The sequence below is a fragment of the Somniosus microcephalus genome, chromosome 4 (genome assembly GCF_052327205.1).
Source record: "Somniosus microcephalus isolate GS21.2 chromosome 4, FLI_Smic_1.0, whole genome shotgun sequence".
NCBI classification, from domain to species: domain Eukaryota; kingdom Metazoa; phylum Chordata; class Chondrichthyes; order Squaliformes; family Somniosidae; genus Somniosus; species Somniosus microcephalus.
The window spans coordinates 336773654-336791982 of NC_140990.1; the positions used below are offsets into that span (position 1 = coordinate 336773654).

The following is an 18329-nucleotide window of genomic DNA, read 5'->3' on the forward strand; positions in this document are numbered from 1 at the left end:
TTCTTTCCATTACACTTTGTGCACATTTTCCCAAACGCTGGGCATTGTCTTAACTGGTGTTTGTAACCACAGCGTTTACAATTTAAAATGTCATCCTCCGATTGCTTTTCATTTCTGTTCTGCCCATGTTTGTTCCCCTTATAGGACACAGCACCGACAGTAGCATTATCACTCATTACAATCGCATCATTATTGATTTCACTGAAAGTCTTCGCGTGCTTTCGAGCTAGCTCGCTGGCTTGGCATATTTTCAGAGCATTTTCCAAATTTAGTTCGGTTTCTCTCAACAGACGTTCCCTGACTTTTTTTTTATCATGAATACCAAACACAATCTGGTCACGAATCATGGATGCTTTGAGCTCAGAGAAATTACATGTCTGTGCTTTCAGTTTCAGATCAGTTATAAAGCTATCAAAAGTCTCATTTTGCTGCTGTGTCCGAGAACAGAAGATGTATCTTTCATAGGTCTCATTCTTTTTGGGAGAGCAATGTGCATCAAATTTTTTAGCACATCTTCTAATTTTTCTCTGTTCTCCTCTGGATTAAATACAAATGTATTAAATACCTCTATCGCCTGTGGGCCTGCAACCGTGAGCAGCAACGCTATCTTCCTTGCGTCTGGCTTCATACCGAATCCGATGGCTGCAATGTAGAGTTCGAATTGCTGTTTAAAAGTCTGCCAATTGTAGTCGATATTTCCTGTGAGTTTCAAACGCTCTGGTGGCTTCAAATTCTCCATGTCGCTTTTCACAATTTTCAGCAGATCTTCACCATCCTGGGACCATGTTATGTTCATTAATAAATAGACATTCTTATTATGAACACAGCTAGCTTTTGCTAGTTACTTTATTGAGCACATGTGGACTAGGTACTGTATCTGTAGAGGCTTCCATCTTGACTGCTGCCTTGTGGGTAGCCTAGTGCCTCATGGGTAATGTAGTCTTAATATCATACAGCTGGGTAGTGTAGTCTTATATATACAGCTCTACACAGCTCTACGGCTCCACCTAGTGTCCACTATACAATGATATGTTATTGATCATTACAGTATCTGTGCAGTGGCCAACAAGAAAAGTCCCAACCACTTTCTCTTGACCTTCTATGATACCGGCATCACCAAGACCACCACCATTAACATCCTCATGGTCACCATTGACTAGAAGCTTTGCTATATTGCAGGGAGCTGCCAGACTTAACCAGGCACCTCAACCTTTGTTTCAAGAGCTCTATAGTGTGCGCAATGATCACCCAGTGACCATCTTCTAAATTCCTGGAAGGGTGGAACAATGGGGAGAAGGTCGACTGTCATGGGATAAAGGCCTTTTGACAGCTGCCTGTATACCTGGCACGGAGTTACATGTTCCTCTTGCAGTGATCACAGACCAGCTGCACATTTTAATGGAATGAAACCCCTTCCTACTGATGAAAGCTCCTGTTTGGTCTTCTGGAGCTTTGATGGCTACATGAGCGCAGCCTACATCCCCCTGCCTACGAGGGAAGCTAGTACTGCTGCAAATCCAAGAGCTCTATCATTGTGACTGTTGGCATCATAGGGAAGGTGATATATTGGTTGTTCCTGGCAAATGGAGCATTTGTGACCTGCTTGATGCACTTGTGCACTGCAGACTGGGAGGAGTGAAAGATTTTCCCTGTAGGACCTGCGATCAACCACCCCCTAGACCGAAGGGTGTGTTGATGCAGGAACAGGAGAACACAAGCACAGTCACAAGATTGGTCTATGAAAAACAGCAATTAGCTGTGTTTTATTTTAGCAAACAGGGAAAAAAAGGTTCACGTCTGGCAAAATCCAAAACATATGACGTTCAAATAGAATAAATCAATTTTCTCCAAAAATAATAAGCCAGGGTTACTTTACCACTGGATCTTTCTCCACTGGTCCAGGGATCACACCAGGCTCTCAAAACCAAACAATATTCCACCCGGGTTCATCAACCCTCTCTGTGGCAACTTCAAGCCGGTCCTCTACGGCAGTCCTGTACTGGTCTACGGCAGTCGTGCCCGTGCCCGTGCCCGTGCCTCCTCTCAGGCAGTGGCCTGCAGGCCCCAATACCCCCAGCCCTGAAGGGATGCACTAGTTTGCCTTTTAAACTAGTGAGCTAATGGGTAGATTTGCCTCAGGTGTGTTGGAGGTGGGTGTGGCCTTCCTGAATTGGAGTGAGAGGGGGACTTTGTTTCCATCTGGTGGCCACATACCGTCCATCCACCAGTAAACCGCTCCCATAGCTCACAGACCCTAGAATGAGCCTGAAGCAAAGACGTTAAGGGCGGTGGTGACTTTCAGAGCCACTGGCAATGCATGGCCACCTGGCCCAGCAGGTCCTGTTGCAGGATGTTGCAGAACTCTGAGACAGCCTGTCTGGAGAAGCGTGGCCTCTTGAGGCACTGCTCTTCAGCTAGGGCCAAGAAGGTGACTCTTGACCTGTACACCCTGTGTGCTGGGTATGGCTTCCGAAGGGCAGCCCCCGCCCCCTCACCTGCTGTCTGCTGATAGGTCCACCTGTTGCTCCTCCTGATCGTTACTGCTACTGTTGTTGCTGCTGATGCTCCTCTTCCTCCATTCAAATCAAAGCAGCAAGAATGGCACTCGTCAAAAACTCTGCATGCTTATTCATGGCGAGTATGGCAAAAAAAAAATCAGAAACACGCAATCCAAGCGCAAATATCCCTTGGAAATCCAAAAAGCACAATAACACATCGATCCCTATGATCTAAGTGCTCCTTTAAATATTGCGTCCAGCATCCCTCTGAAACAAACTTCTCTAGCTACTCAGTGGATTCACTGCTGAGTAGGATTTCTGCTGTTTTGTATTAATATTACATTGGAGTTATAATGACATCATAGGACCCCAATTTGCATGTGTTCATGAGGCACCCACCTGCTTCTAAAAAAATGTGGGCGCTTAATAATAAGACCTCCACACATTGTGCTGTTAAAAAATCTCTCATACTTTTAGTAATTAATTGGTGTTGCAGCAGTTGTTAAATCCATACCTTTTAAAAAAAAAAAAAAAATATTCATTTATGGGATGTGGGCGTTGCTGGCAAGGCCAGCATTTATTGACCATCTCTGATTGCCCCATAGAAGGTGGTGGTGAGCCGCCTTCTTGAACTGCTGCAGTCCGTGAAGTGAAAGTACTCCCACGGTGCTGTTGAGGGAGTTCCAGGATTTTGACCCAGCGACGATGAAGGTATGCCGATATATTTCCAAGTCAGGTTGGTGCGTGATTTGATGGGGAACTTGCAGGTGGTGGTGTTCCCATGCGCCTGCTGCCCTTGTCCTTCTAGGTGGTAGAGGTCGTGGGTTTGGGAGGTGCTGTCGAAGAAGCCTTGGCGAGTTGCTGCAGTGCATCTTGTAGATGGTACACACTGCAGCCACGGTAGACTTGTACAAACTGATTATACTCTCTTGATAAAAGATTTCCAATATTACAGAATTCTGCAAGGTTACAGTTGCCACGCCATTAACTCGCACATGTTTACAGCACACTGCAACAAACGGAACATTTTTTCCAAGGCTGCGTCCTTTGCGATGTCCTGGAAGTGGAATTTTAACAGAAGGAGGGAATACATATAAGGATGTTTAAACACATTGTACAGGATTTCTTTTACAGTGTGTCTTACTTTGTTCTGTACAGATGTATGGGTTGATCTGGCTAACAGACCTTCAAAACAATATGGATGACATTGATATCCTAACCATGCTCACCTCAGCAATATGTCATGATCTGGACCATCCAGGTTATAACAATGCATATCAGGTAACAATATCCATTTGACAAGTGTTAATGCAACAGAGCTTTGTATTCATATTTGTATATTTTTGCTATTTATATAAGCAATATATGTTTGTCTGATTACATTAATAGTAATAAGAGGAGGAGGCAGAAGTTGCCATTAAAACATTTGGGCCCCTTTACTGCTTCGACATCACAGGCTGTCTTCCTGTTTGCAAGCACACTCGCACACTTTACATTGGCTTGACCACTACACAGGACACCAAACTATGTGACTGACTTCTTATTGAGTAAACTAGATCCCACCAAAATAGTTGAACTGGAGTGGTAACTAAAGCAAAAGAGCCGCCTTAACCTAATATATTGCCTTTGTCGGCAAAGCTCTGTTTGTAGGCTGTGGCCTTCCCTGCTGCGTCCATGTCTAGGTGCCAAGTGGCTAGGCCAAGGTCCCCCGTGCTATGCCTCGGTTGACAATTGGCCAATCTGAGATCCAGGCAGGCAAATAAACTCTGTTTTCTAGTCTTTTTATATATTCCCAGCCACAAGCTCGGCACAGGAGGATCAATGGCTCATGGAAGATCAGAAGGTCATGCACGTGCTCTCCTGGCCTCCATGACATCACTTCTGGGTTCAAGTGGCCTGGCAGAGATTTGACCGACCTCTAGTCCAAGGGCAGCCAAACTTTTACTGTTTGATGGGCTGAGGGGCTTTCTAAATGTACAGAACTCTCCTCGGGCCTAGAGTTTAGCTTTTCATGTTATGAGGAGAAAGAGCCACCAGACATCCATGCCTTTGTTACCTCTAGACTTGACTATTCCAACGCACTCCTGGCTGGCCTCCCACATTCTACCCTACGTAAATTTGAGGTAATCCAAAACTCGGCTGCCCGTGTCCTAACTCGCACCAAGTCCCGTTCACCTATCATCCCTGTGCTCGCTTACCTACGTTGGCTCCCAGTTAAGCAGCGCCTCGATTTCAAAATTCGCATCCTTGTTTACAAATCCCTCCATGGCCTCGCCCCTCCCTATCTCTGTAATCTCCTTCAGCCCCACAACCCCCCGAGATATCTGCGCTCCTCTAATTCTGCCGTCTTGAGCATCCCTGATTATAATCGCTCAACCATTGGTGGCCGTGCCCTCTGTTGCCTCGGCCTTAAGCTCTGGAATTCCCTGCCTAAACCTCTCCGCCTCGCTACCTCTCTCTCTTCCTTTAAGACGCTCCTTAAAGCCTACCTCTTTGGTCACCTGCCCTAATATCTCCTTATGTGGCTCGGTGTCAAATTTTGGTTTATAACGCTCCTGTGAAGCGCGTTGGGATGTTTTACTACGTGAAAGGCATTATATAAATACAGGTTGTTGTTGTTGTTAAGACAGGAATCCAAAATTTGGATCGGCCAAATTTAAAGTTCAAATTTAAAAAATATATAAATGATTGAGGAATATCCCCCATAAAATCTAGTGTGCATTCACACCATGACTGCGTTATTGGTGCTCACTGGTTTTGATTGCAGTTATAGCTAAATGGTGGAGGTAGGCTCACTCCACTTTGCTTCAAGGACAATTCAGGACTTGGCACCCAATTACAATCCAAAACCACTGCACACAGACATTATACTTGTAGTTTGAATGCTCCATGCGAGGTATACTGTCTCTAATTCTCTAGCGAATCAAATTATCTGCAACACAGAAATCTATCCACATTAGACAGCCAGGGAGATAGATGCACACTCCCCCAGGCCTGTCAGAGATTTAGATATCTACTGAACGTAAAAGGGATCAGAAACACTCCCCAGTGGACTCAAATGGTTGCTGCCTTTAGAGCACCAGTAACCTTGATGTATACAGTTAGGAGGTATTCATTAGATTATGCAAATAAATAGACCAAATTGCCACATCTGAAGACTTTTTTTCTCCCTTGTTGTGAAGATGTGCCTTTCTTGCAATCTGTGGCTGCAACTCCTGTTTTCAATCTCCCCAGCCTACCAGAGATTATCCTTATCAACAACAATAACAACAACTTGTATTTATATAGCGCCTTTAACATAGTAAAACGTCCCAAGGCACTGCACAGGAGTATTATAAGACAAAAAATTTGACACCGAGCCACATAAGGAGATATTAGGGCAGATGATCAAAGAGCTTGGTCAAAGAGGCAGGTCTTAAGGAGCGTCTCAGAGGTGGAAAGAGAGGCAGAGAGGTGGAGAGTTTTAGGGAGGGAATTCCAGAGCTTAGGGCCTTGGCAGCTGAAGGCATGGCCACCAATGGCTGAGCAATTAAAATCAGGGATGCTCAAGAAGCCAGAATTAGAGGAGCGCAGATATCTCGGAGGGTTGTGGGGCTGGTGGATCTAAATGTATCCAAATGCTCAGCCCAATAGAGTAGTCAAGTCTTTTGTGTGGTTGATAATATCAAGTAACTGAGCAATTGAGCCACAGTGCTTATCAACACATAAAAGCCTAATATACTTAGAAACATAGAAACATAGAAGATAGGAGCAGGAGTAGGCCATTCGGCCCCTCGAGCCTGCTCCACCATTCAATGAGATCATGGCTGATCATCCAAATTCAGTACCCTGTCCCTGCTTTCTCCTCATATCCCTTGATCCCTTTAGCCTTAAGAAATATATCTAACTCCTTCTTGAATATATTTAATGAATTGGCCTCAACTGCCTTCTGTGGTAGAGAATTCCACAGGTTCACCACTCTCTGGGTGAAGAAATTCCTCCTCATCTCAGTCCTAAATGGCTTACCCCTTATCCTTAGACTGTGACCCCTGGTTCTGGACTCCACCGCCATCGGGAACATCCTTCCTGCATCTAGTCTGTCTAGTCCTGTTAGAATTTTATAAGTTTCAATGAGATCCCCTCTCATTCTTCTAAACTCTAGCGAATATAAGCCTAATCAACCCGATCTCTCCTCATACATCATTCCTGCCATCCCAGGTATCGGTCTGGTGAATCTTCGCTGCACTCTCTCCATGGCAAGAACATCCTTCCTCAGATAAGGTGAACAAAACTGCACACAATACTCAAGATGTGGTCTCACCAAGGCCCTGTACAACTGCAGCAAGACATCCTTGCTCCTGTACTCGAATCCTCTCGCTAAGAAGGCTAACATACTATTTGCCTTCTTAACCGCCTGCTGCACCTGCATGCTTACCTTCAGCGACTGGTGCACAAGGACACACAGGTCTTGTTGCACTTCCCCTTTTCCCAATCTATTGCCGTTCAGATAATAATCTGTCTTCCTGTTTTTGCCACCGAAGTGGATAACCTCGCATTTATCCACATTATAATGCATTTGCCGTGCATCTGCCCAATCACCCAACCTGTCCAAATCATACTGGAGTTTCTCTGCATCCTCCTCACAGCACACACACCCACCCAACTTTTTGTCATCTGCAAACTTGGAGATATTACATCTAGTTCCCTCGTCTAGATCATTTATATATATTGTTAATAGCTGGGGTCCTAGCACCGATCCCTGCGGTACCCCACTAGTCACTGCCTGCCACTCAGAAAAAGACCCATTTATTCCAACTCTTTGCTTCCTGTCTGCCAACTAGTTCTCTATCCAAGACTACCTTACCCCCAATGCCATGTGCTTTAACATTGCACGCTAATCTCTTATGCGGGACCTTATCGAAAACCTTCTGAAAGTACAAATATACCACATCCACTGGTTCTCCCTTATCTAGGGGGCAAGGTATTGACTTGGATAGAGAACTGGTTGGCAGATAAAAAGCAGAGAGTTGGAATAAACGGGTCATTTTCCGAGTGGCAGGCAGTGACTAGTGGGGTACCGCAAGGATCGGTCCTAGGACCCCAGCTGTTCACAATATATATTAATGATTTGGACGAGGGAATTGGATGTAGTATCTCCAAATTTGCAGACGACACAAAGCTGGGTGGGAGGGTATGCTATGAGGAGGATGTCGTGAAACTCCTGTACGATTTGGACAGGTTGGGTGATTGGGCAGAAACATGGCAAATGCACTATAATGTGGATAAATGTGAGGTTATCCACTTTGGCAAAAACAGGAAGGCAGATTATTATTTGAATGGCAATAGATTGGGAGAAGGGGAAGTGCAAAGAGACCTGGGTGTTCTTGTGCACCAGTTGCTGAAGGTAAGCATGCAGGTGCAGCAGGCGGTTCAGAAGGCAAATGGTATGTTGGCCTTCGTAGCAAGAGGGTTCGAGTACAGGAACAAGGATGTCTTGCTACAGTTGTACAGGGCCTTGGTGAGACCGCACCTTGAGTATTGTGTGCAGTTTTGGTCGCCTTATCTGAGGAAGGACGTTCTTGCCATGGTGGGAGTGCAGCAAAGATTCACCAGGTTGATACCTGGGATGGCAGGAATGACATAGGAGGAGAGATTGTGTCGATTGGGCTTATGCTCACTGGAGTTTAGAAGATTGAGAGGGGATCTCATCGAAACCTATAAAATTCTGTCAGGCCTGGACAGACAAGATGCAGGAAGGATGTTCCCGATGGCCGGGGAGTCCAGAACTAGGGGCCATAGTCTAAGGATAAGGGGTAAGCCATTTAGGACTGAGATGAGGAGGAATTTCTTCACCCAGAGAGTGGTGAACCTGTGGAATTCTCTGCCACAGAGGGCGGTGGGGGCCAGTTCATTAAATATATTCAAGAAGGAGTTGGATATATTTCTTAAGGCTAAAGGGATCAAGGGATATGGGGAGAAGGCAGGGACAGGGTACTGAATTTGGATGATCAGCCATGATCTCATTGAATGGTGGAGCAGGCTCGAGGGGCCGAATGGCCTGCTCCTGCTCCTAATTTCTATGTTTCTATCTATTCTACCAGTTACATCCTCAAAAAATTCCAGTAGATTAGTCAAGCATGATTTACCTTTTGTAAATCCATGTTGACTTTGTCGGATCCTGTCACGGTTTTCCAAGTGCTCTGTTATTACATCTTTTATAATGGACTGTAGCATTTTCCCCAGTAGCGAGGTCAGGCTTACCGGTTTATAATTCCCCATTTTCTCTCTACCACCTTTTTTAAATAGTGGGGTTACATTAGCTATCCTCCAATCCATGGGAACTGTTCCAGAGTCTATAGAATATTGGAAGATGACCAGCAATACATCTACTATTTCTAGGGCCAATTCCTTAAATACCCTAAGATGTAGATTATCAGGCCCTGGGGATTTATCGGCCTTCAATCTCGTCAATTTCCCGAATACCATTTCCCTACAAATACTGATTTCATTCATTTCCTCCCCCCTCATTAGACCCTATGTTTCCCAACATCTCTGGGAGGTTATTTGAGTCCTCCTTTGTGAAGGCAGAACCAAAGTATGTATTTAATTGGTCTGCCATTTCTTTGTTCCCCATTATAAATTCCCCTGATTCTGACTGCAAGAGACCTACGCATGACTTCACCAATCTTTTTCTCTTCACATATATCTATAGAAGCTTTTACAGTCAGTTTTTATGTTCCTTCAAGCTTACTCTCATAATCTATTTTCCCCCTCTTAATTAATCCCTTTGTCCTGCTTTGCTGAATCCTAAACTGCTCCCAATCCTCAGGTTTGCAGCTTTTTCTGGCCAAATTATATGTCCTCTCCTTAGATCTTATGCTATCCCTAATTTCCCTTGTTAGCCAATGTTGAGTCACCCTTTTTTTTTAATGCCAAGCAGGGATGAGCAAATTCTGTAGTGCATCCATGCGATCTTTAAATGTTTGCCATTGCCTAGCCACCGTCAACCCTTTGAGTAACATTCCCTAATCCATCCTAGCCAACTCGTGCCTCATACCATCGTAGTTTCCTTTATTCAGGACCCTAGTCTCTGAGTCAACTACTTCACTCTCCATTTTAATGAAGAATTCTATCATATTATGATTGTTCCTCCCCAAGGGGCCTCGCACAACAAGATTGCTAATTAATCCTTTCTCATTACATAATACCCTGTCTAAGATGGTCTGATCTCTAGTTGGTTGCTCGACATATTGGTCCAAGAAACTATCCCGTATACACTCTAGGAATTCCTCCTCCACAGTATTGTTACTAATTTGGTTAGCCCAATCTATATGTAGATTACAGTCACCCATGATAACTGCTGGGCCCTTACTGCACTCATCTCTAATTTCCCATTTAATGCCATCCCCAACCTCAGCATTACTGTTTGGGGGTCTGTATACAACTCCCACTAACGTTTTCTGCCCCTTGGTATTTCTCAGCTCTGCCCATACAGATTCCACATCATCAGAGCTAATATCCTTCCTTACTATTGTGTTAATCTCCTCTTTAACCAGCAATGCTATCCCACCTCCTTTTCCTTTTTTCCTGTCCTTCCTGAATATTGAATACCCCTGGATGTTGAATTCCCAGTCTTGGTCACCCTGGAGCCATGTCTCCGTAATCCTAATTATATCATATTCGTTTACATCTATTTGCACAGCTAATTCATCCACCTTATTACGAATGCTCCTCGCATTAAGACACAAAGCCTTCAGGCTTGATTTTTTTAACACTCTTAGACCTTTTAGAATGATTGTTTACTGTGGCCCTGTTTGATTTACACCCTTGATTTCCCTGCCTTCCACTTTTGCTTTTCTCCTTCCTGTCTTTTGTTTCTATCATTGCTTCCCTTTCCTCTGTCTCCCTGCACAGATTCCCACCCCCCTGCCATTTTAGTTTAAACCCTCCCCAACAGCACTAGCAAACACTCCCCTGAGTACATCGGTTCCGGTCCCACCCAGGTGCAAACCGTCCAGTTTGTACTGGTCCCACCTCCCCGAGAACCGGTTCCAATGTCCCAGGAATTTGAATCCCTCCCTCTTGCACCATTCTTCTAGCCACGTATTCATCTGAAATAGCCTTCTATTTCTACTCTGACTAGCACGTGGCACTGGTAGCAAACCTGAGATTACTATCTTTGAGGTCCTATTTTTTAATTTACCTCCTAACTCCCTATATTCAGCTTTTAGGACCTTATCCCATTTTTTACCTATATCGTTGGTACCTATATGCACCACGACAACTGGCTGTTCACCCTCCCCCGCCAGAATGCCCTGCAGCCACCCCGAGACATCCTTGACCCTTGCACCAGGGAGGCAACATACCATCCTGGAGTCTCATTTGCGGCCACAGAAACACCTATCTATTCCCCTTACAATAGAATCCCCTATCACTATAGCTCTCCCCCTCTTTTTCCTCCCGTCCTGTGCAGCAGGACCACCCATGGTGCCAGGAAGTTGGCTGCTGCTGCCTTCCCCCGATAAGCCATCTCCCTCAACAATATCCAAATTGGTATATCTGTTTGAAAGCGGGATGGCCACAGGGGATCCCTGCACTACCTGCCTGCGCATACTACTCTGCCTGGTGGTCACCCATTCCCTTCCTGCCTGTGCAGCCTTTACCTGCGGTGTGACCAACTCCCTAAATGTGCTATCCATGATGTCCTCAGCATCGCAAATGCTCCAGTATGTATCCATTCGCAGCTCCAGCTCCGCAAAGCAGTCTGTCAGTAGCTGCAGCTGGATACACTTCCTGCACACATGGTCGTCAGGGACACAGGAAGTGTCCGCCGTGACATCGGCCGTCTCCATTTCTCTGCTCCCCTCACTCACTCCAACCTACCTCCCTCTGAACTTGCAGCACTCCATTCTCTTAGATCCAACCCTGACGTTGTCATTAAACCCGCTGTCAAGGGTGGTGCTGTTGTTGTTTGGCGAACTGACCTCTACCTAGCGGAAGCTGAACGCCAACTCTCCGACACCTCCTCCTACCTCCACCTGGGCCATGACCCCACTACCGAACATCAAACCACCATTTCCAAGACTGTCACTGACCTCATCTCCTCTGGAGATCTTCTCCCCGCAGCCACCAACCTCATAGTTCCCCAACCCCGCACAGCCCGCTTCTACCTCCTTCCCAAGATCCGCAAACAGGACTGCCCTGGTAGACCCAACGTTTCAGCCTGTTCTTGCCCCACGGAACTTATCACTTCCTATCTCAACTCTATCTTTTCTCCTCTTGTCCAGTCTCTTCCCACCTACATCCGCGACCCTTCGGACGCCCTCCGCCACTTTAACAGTTTCCAGTTTCCTGGCCCCAACCGCTTCCTTTTCACCATGGACGTACAATTCCTCTACACCTCCATCCCCCACCAGGATGGCCTGAGGGCGCTCCGCTTCTTCCTTGAACAGAGGCCCAACCAGTCCCCATCTACCACCACTCTCCTCCGCCTGGCTGAACTTGTTCTCACATTGAACAACTTCTCCTTTAACTCCACTCATTTCCTCCAAATCAAAGGTGTTGCTATGGGTACCCGCATGGGTCTTAGCTATGCCTGCCTTTTCGTGGGATATGTGGAACACTCTTTGTTCCAGTCCTGCTCAGGTCCCCTCCCTCACCTCTTTTTCCGATACATTGATGACTGTATCGGTGCCATTTCCTGCTCTCGCCCTGAACTAGACAATTTCATTCACTTTGCCTCCAATTTCCACCCTTCCCTCACCTTCACATGGTCCATCTCTGACTCTTCCCTTCCCTTCCTCGACTTCTCCGTCTCCATCTCTGGGGATAGGTTATCGACCAATATTCACTACAAGCCCACTGACTCCCACAGCTACCTGGACTACACTTCCTCCCACCCCGCCTCCTGTAAGGACTCTATTCCATTCTCCCAGTTTCTCCGTCTCCGCCGTATCTGCTCCGACGATGCCACCTTCCACACCAGTACTTCCGACATGTCTTCCTTTTTCCTCAACCGAGGATTTCCCTCTACCGTGGTTGACACGGCCCTCGACCGTGTCCGTTCTATCTCCCGCACTTCTGCCCTCACCCCTGCCCCTCCCTCCTGGAACCACGATAGGGCTCCCCTTGTCCTCACCTTTCACCCCACCAGCCTCCACATTCAACGGATCATCCTCCGCCATTTCCGCTACCTCCAAAGTGATCCCACCACCAAACGCATCTTCCCCTCCCCTCCCCTTTCAGCATTCCGTAGGGATCGCTCCTTCTGAGACACCCTAGTCCACTCCTCTATCACCCCCAACAGCCCTTCCCCTTCGCCTGGCACCTTCCTGTGCCCCTATACCTCCCCCCTTCCCACTGTCCAGGGCCCCAACACCCCTTCCAGGTGAAACGGCAATTTACTTGTACTTCTTGCAATCTAGTATACTGTATTCGCTTCTCACGATGCGGTCTCCTCTACATTGGGGAGACCAAACGCAGATTGGGTGACCGCTTTGCGGAACACCTCCGTTCAGTCCGTAAGGGTGACCCCGAGCTTCCGGTCGCCTGTCATTTTAATTCACCACTCCATTCCCACTCAGACCTTACCGTCCTTGGCCTCTTGCATTGTTCCATGGAAGCTCAACGTAAACTCGAGGAACAGCACCTCATCTTCCGATTAGGCACTTTGCAGCCTTCTGGACTCAACATCGAGTTCAACAATTTCAGATCATAACCTCGGCCCCTATTACATTTTTACTTATATTTTTTTTCCACCCCTTTGTTTTGGGTTTTCCCCCCCCCCTTTTTTTTCTCTCTCCCACATGGCAGTTGTCTCTCTTTCTGCCAGTACACTTCACACCTAATCTGAGCCATCTTTTGTCTCCACTTGTCCTATTACCATCTCATCTGGTTTTGAAATCCTCTTAATGTCTCTTTACTTCTTTTATTCTATCGCAGCCCTGCCTTCGATCTATTTCATTTCCTTTCCAGTTTTGAAAAAGGGTTTCAACCCGAAACGTCGACTTTAATTTCTCTCCACGGATGTTGCCTGGCCTGCTGAGTTTTTCCAGCATTTTCTGTTGTTACACTGGAAGTGTCCCTGATTTCCCACATAATGCAGGAGGAGCATGCCACGGGGCCGAGCTGTGCTGCCATGACTTACCCTTTAATTAATTCAAATTAAATTAAATCAAATCAATACCAGTAAATCAATATTAAAACTGGTTGCTATGGAGCAGGAGCTGTAAGAGTTTATGGGCTTGTCAGCTATTAATTATTGTACAAACACTTCAAAGTTCATTGGTATTATTACTTGTCAAGATGTCATTGTAAAATAATAAGAGCATATGATTCAGGAAATGGTGTAAATTAGTTAATACACATACAGAAAACGTTATAATTAAAACATGCATACTGACTCAGATTTATATCAAAATCAAGTATCACTGTTACTTTTTAAGCTGGAGATCTGAAGTTGACACATAGAAACATAGAAACATAGAAGATAGGAGCAGGAGTAGGCCATTCGGCCCCTCGAACCTGCTCCACCATTTAATGAGATCAAGGCTGATCATCCAAATTCAGTACTGAAGTCCCTGCTTTCTCCCCATATCCCTTGATCCCTTTAGCCTTAAGAAATATATCTAACTCCTTCTTGAATATATTTAATGAATTGGCCTCAACTGCCTTCTGGCAGAGAATTCCACAGGTTCCCCACTCTCTGGGTGAAGAAATTCCTCCTCATCTCTGTCCTAAATGGCTTACCCCTTATCTTTAGACTGTGACCCCTGGTTCTGGACTCCCCGGCCATCGGGAACATCCTTCCTGCATCTAGTCTGTCTAGTCCTGTTAGAATTTTATAAGTTTCAATGAGATCCCCTCTCATTCTTCTAAACTCCAGCGAGTATAAGCCCAATCGACCCAATCTCTCCTCATACGTCATTCCTGCCATCCCAGGTATCGGTCTGGTGAATCTTTGCTGCACTCCCTCCATGGCAAGAACATCCTTCCTCAGATAAGGTGACCAAAACTGCACACAATACTCAAGGTGTGGTGTCACCAAGGCCCTGTACAACTGCAGCAAGACATCCATGCTCCTGTACTCGAATCCTCTCGCTATGAAGGCCAACATACCGTTTGCCACTGTGAGGTTGAAATTAGGATTGATGCTTCCTACTGATCAAAGTGTTCCCTCTCTTTGAACCATACGTTGTTGGTCCAGTAAGTTTTGTGGAATATCAACCATCTGCTTGTTTACTTTCCTTTAGATCAATGCTCGCACGGAACTGGCATTGAGGTACAATGACATCTCTCCACTGGAGAACCACCACTGTTCTGTGGCCTTTAAGATCCTAGAAAAGGTAATTTGGCAATAAACACGGAGCAAGCCATTGGTTAAAAGCAGCCAATTTATATTTATTACGCCCATTAAGCTAAATGTAATACTTATTTTAGGACAATTTTCTCCCTTGCAGACGTGTTTCTCTCAGTTTAAAGGAGAATATATTCCGTGGGTAATTACAGTTGCAGGTTCCAGTGAAAGTTAGTGTGACCTTTTTTTAATTCCAGGACAGATAGGAATCATCTTAAAATTACAGCGAGGCCATTTAGAATTGAAATAACAAAACACTTTTTCACACAAAGGGTAGCGGAAATTTGGAACTCACTCCTCAAAAAGCGTGTGGATGCTGGATCAATTGAAATTTTCAAGACCGATAAATAGATTTTTGTTTGGTAAGGGTATCAAGAGAAGATAGGCAGAACATAGGTGGGTCAGTGCAGTTGAAGTACAGATCGACCATGATCTAATTGAATTGCGGAACAGGCTCGAGGGGCTGAATGGCCTACCCCTGTTCCTGTGTTTACTTCTGTTCTGCTGAGCCCTGCAAATGCTAGATTTACAGGCCACTTTCTGGTGGCAATATTTGACTATTTTTCAGGATGTTGAGAAACAAACTTAATAATTGTCCTCCAGAAAATGTATTCTGAAAATACACAGTATTAAATATTTCATAAATGTTGATTTAAAAAAAAATAAAAACAACACATTAGTAAAAAGGCACTGTAAACATTGCCTGTTTCCCTCTAAGCTCTCCATCATACATAGATCATCCTTTGCACCCATTCAAAATGGGCTTTGAAGGTATTAATTTAAATATTTTTGCTTGCATGAAGCTATGGCATGAAATGCGCACAGATTGTAGCTGGCCAGAAAATCGTGGACAGAAAAGTTTGCTTGCCAGCTTGTCCAACTTTTCGATTCTCCGACAGCTGAGCACAAAATTTACCCCATTAGGTATTTACTTCTAAATATATTTCCTGTAATTTTTTATTTTTCTGGAAAAATATTTCGGTGAAAAAAAAATCTGTGTTGTGATTCCATGCATGTATACATTAGGCGCACTGGTTAATAGCGACTGAATAATTCAAATTTAATATGAGATGATGGCATTTTTCAGGATTTTTACTAGTAATTTTGGGGATTGTATTGTTTGATTCTATCCATTTTGGTGATCATATTTTGTGATTCCACCATTTTTACTAACATTTTGGTGATCATATTCTATGATTCCACCTATGTTTACCAACATTTTGGGGATCTTATCCTGTGATTCCATCCATTTTTTCATGAAAAGTACAAATCAGTGGCTTTGCCAGCAATCGTTTACAAGTGCCTCTATTACTGAGCTATTATTTGGTTATAATTGATAATTGCCCCTCAGTAAAATTTTCTATTTTTCTTGGCACCCATAGCCTGAAAACAACATATTCCGAAATTTGACAACTGAACAGTATAAACGGGTTCGGGAAGGAATGATAAAGTGAGTACTGCCATTCACTCTTAGAGATGTCTTTCCAATACGTTTCCCTTGGCTGGGGAGTCTAGAACCAGGGGCCACAGCCTCAAGATAAAGGGTAGGCCATTCAGGACTGAGATGAGAAGAAATTTCTTCACACAGAGGGCGGTGAATCTTTGGAATTCTCTACCCCAGAGGGCTGTGGAGGCTCAGTCATTGGGTGTATTCAAAACAGAAGTTGATAGATTTCTGACTAGTAAGGGCATCAAGGGATATGGCGATAGGGCCGGTGAATGGAGTTGAGGCAGAAGATCAGCCATCATCTCATTGAATGGCGGAGCAGGCTCGAAGGGCCGAATGGCCGACTCCTGCTCCTATTTCTTATGTATTTATGTTCTTATACTCCATGTGAATTATTCATAACATAATCATTGGGTGGCTCTGGGATTTCTGCTGTTCCCAAGGATTACCATCCAGCACAGTAACATGGGGCATGTGGAGAATATTATTTTAAAACCAAGGGACAAGAAGCTTGACAATCACTGTAATGATAAACAATCACCAGGTACATTTATACCCTTTGCCAGGCTCTTATTGAGTTCTGCTCAGGAAATGACAGACTGACATTTCAGCAGTACTGCAAGAGTCACTTTCTGTTGGAATGCAGTCGAGCATAACTAAATTGCATAGTTCCAATTAAAGCTCTCTTGACAGACATTAGCTATATTCCAGTGCATGCTGGTAGTGTGCTATTTAACAGTGCATACTCAAAATTACAGAAACATTTGTTAAACCAATTAGTTATTATCTGTTTGGGAGAGAAGGGTAAAGGATTAATAAGCTGTGAGAATTGAAAAGGGAACTCTGATATGTACTATTGTTCTGTTCAGTTGTCTTCAGAGAGGGGAAATGTTTGTATCGAATATTGCTGAAATATAAGTCAATTAAGTTTCTTGTGCTGTATCCCAATAAAATTGGCTGGGTTTATGCGGCAGGTATTTTTAACAGAAAATTGATGTGTGTGGCAAGATTCGTAAAAGATATAGGCCGCGAAATTCGGCTCCTTTGCACCTGCCATTAGCGCCTCTGGGGGCGCTCACGCGGCGCAAAGAGCTTATCGCCCAGGTGGGGGCTGGTGCCCCGAGAAATGTGCCCTGGGCCGCTTCGGCACCGGCGATGACGTCATCGTCGTGCGTTGCAACCCCTTTGCATCCCGCCGCGATCCCTTACCGCTCCATGGCAGAAATTTGGCTGCACCCTGCAAGGCTGCCGTGGGTGGTGTCAGCGCCAGTCTTGCGGGTCGCAAGCCGGGCCGACCGCTCCTCGTGGGGCGCTAATTAAAGGGAGATGCGGCTGCGACCTGCACCGACATTTAATTTTTTTGGCCGACCGCCAGGTCAGCCCTCCGTGGCGGCCCTTGGTGTGGTCCGTGGCCACCATCACGCAGCCTCGCACTGCGTCTTGGAGCCAGGCTGTAGCCATGGCACCACGCCGCCCTGGTGGCCATCGGAGGCCCTGCAGAGCTTGCAGCGTCTCTCCCCTTTAGCGGTTAAGAAGGCAAATGGTATGTTGGCCTTCGTAGCAAGAGGGTTCGAGTACAGGAACAAGGATGTCTTGCTACAGTTGTACAGGGCCTTGGTGAGACCACACCTTGAGTATTGTGTGCAGTTTTGGTCGCCTTATCTGTGGAAGGACGTTCTTGTCATGGAGGGAGTGCAGCGAAGATTCACCAGGCTGATACCTGGGATGGCAGGAATGACGTATGAGGAGAGATTGTGTCGATTGGGCTTATACTCACTGGAGTTTAGAAGATTGAGAGGGGATCTCATCGAAACCTATAAAATTCTGTCAGTTCTGGACAGACTAGATGCAGAAAGGATGTTTCTGATGGCCGGGGAGTCCAGAACCAGGGGTCATAGTCTAAGGATAAGGGGTAAGCCATTTAGGACTGAAATGAGGAGGAATTTCTTCACCCAGAGAGTGGTGAACCTGTGGAATTCTCTGCCGCAGAGGGCGGTGGAGGCCAGTTGATTAAATATATTCAAGAAGGAGTTGGATATATTTCTTAAGG

The 18329-nt window shown here is 45.4% G+C and overlaps 1 protein-coding gene across 1 annotated transcript in view; it reads left to right on the top strand.

The window, feature by feature from the left end:
* Window positions 1-18329, top strand: part of LOC147120701 (high affinity cGMP-specific 3',5'-cyclic phosphodiesterase 9A) — a gene marked incomplete at its 5' end in the record, with an annotated part of 103251 nt that overhangs the window by 62182 nt on the left and 22740 nt on the right. The window contains 3 exon segments of the mRNA XM_085983872.1: window positions 3657-3779; window positions 14729-14821; window positions 16215-16282. Coding sequence (XP_085839998.1) covers window positions 3657-3779; window positions 14729-14821; window positions 16215-16282 — 284 coding nt within the window.